At 62.3% G+C, this 1,482-nt stretch overlaps 1 protein-coding gene across 1 annotated transcript in view; it reads left to right on the top strand.

Annotated features, from left to right (window-relative positions):
• Nucleotides 1-1,458, top strand: part of LOC103582600 (kelch domain-containing protein 7A-like) — a gene marked incomplete at its 3' end in the record, with an annotated part of 3,114 nt that extends 1,656 nt beyond the window's left edge. The window contains exons 2-3 of the mRNA XM_008564148.1: nt 4-1,008; nt 1,179-1,458. Coding sequence (XP_008562370.1) covers nt 4-1,008; nt 1,179-1,458 — 1,285 coding nt within the window. The remainder of the gene's footprint in view (nt 1-3; nt 1,009-1,178) is intronic.
• Between the last annotated feature and the right edge of the window lie 24 nt (nt 1,459-1,482).

Raw genomic sequence — 1,482 nt, 5'->3', positions numbered from 1 at the left:
TACTATGTGGAAACCACCTCTCAGGCCATCTCCAGGGGTAGGCTGGACCCCAGGACAGCAGCCCTGGCTGAGGCCCCATCCCCTGGACCACTGCCAAGCCCCCTGGGAACAGGGGCAGCCTCCGATGATACAGGAGGGGGAGCAGAAACAGCCGCCTCCCCCAGACCTGTGCTGTCATCCTCCACACAAGGCTTCAGCAGGAAGGAAAGCCTCCTGCAGATCGCAGAGAACCCAGAGCTTCAGTTACAGCTTGATGGCTTCGGGGACCCTGCTCCACACAGCCCAGACTGGGGTGCCCTGCCTGGTTCAGCCAGAATCAGCGGGGAGCCTCACATGCAGCTCGTGGCCAGGACAAATTTCTTCCACCTCCCACCCACCCCCGCCTCAACCCCACACATCCAGCTGGATCTGGACAACTGCTATGAGGTGCTGACCTTTGCCAAGAGCCAGAACCTGGAGGCCCTGAAGGAGGCAGCCTACAAGGTGATGAGTGACAACTTCCTCCAGGTACTGCGTAGCCCGGACATCTACGGGGGCCTGAGCGGGGCAGAACGGGAGCTGATCCTCCAGCAACGGCTCCGGGGTCGCAAGTACCTGGTAGTGGCCGACGTGTGTCCCCAGGAAGACTCCGGCCGCCTCTGTTGTTACGATGATGAGCAGGATGCCTGGCACCTGCTGGCCCGTCTGCCCCCCGAGGCCATGTCCCAAGGCTGTGCCATCTGCAGTCTCTTTAATTATCTCTTCATGGTGTCTGGCTGCCAGGGGCCCAGACACCAGCCCTCCAACCGCGTCTTCTGCTACAACCCACTGACAAGGATCTGGAGCGAAGTGTGCCCGCTGAACCAGGCCCGGCCACACTACCGACTGGTGGCCCTGGACGGGCACCTGTACGCCATTGGGGGAGAGTGTCTGAACACGGTTGAGTGTTACGATCCTCGCCTGGACCGCTGGGCCTTCGCNGGGTGTCTCCCTGCTGCCTGGGCCAGGAAGCCGGAGCAGCTGTTGGCGGTAAGCCTGACCCTCCCTGCCACCCCCTTTTGGGCAGTGAACCCAAAAGCTCCCCAACTGGACTGGCTGCAGTGGCGGACGGCAGCTGTGTGGGTGGTGAGCCCACTCCATGGTGGGATGGTGGGTCCCCCAAGCAGCCAGGGTCAGGGGAGCTGGAATCCTCCCACCAGCGCTGGATGGCCCCCGCAGACCGTAGCAGTGACATGAACCAGAGCTGGACCGTCAGCCGTGTGACAGGGGTCAGCAGGGAAGAGGCCAGGGCCCTGCAGGCTGCCTCCGACATGGGCCTGGCCCTGTATCAGCAGGAGGGAGCCTCCTATACCTTCTCTTCTGTGGCCAGGGTCCGAATGGAGGAGAGTTTCATACAGAAGGTAGAAGGCATGGGGCCCAGGCTGAAGGGCAAGGTGTACGATTACTATGTGGAAACCACCTCTCAGGCCATCTCCAGGGGTAGGCTGGACCCCAGGACAGCAG

This window comes from Galeopterus variegatus, unplaced genomic scaffold, assembly GCF_000696425.1.
Source record: "Galeopterus variegatus unplaced genomic scaffold, G_variegatus-3.0.2 Scaffold16924, whole genome shotgun sequence".
In the NCBI taxonomy this organism is placed as follows: domain Eukaryota; kingdom Metazoa; phylum Chordata; class Mammalia; order Dermoptera; family Cynocephalidae; genus Galeopterus; species Galeopterus variegatus.
This window is presented reverse-complemented; position numbering and strand designations above follow the sequence as displayed.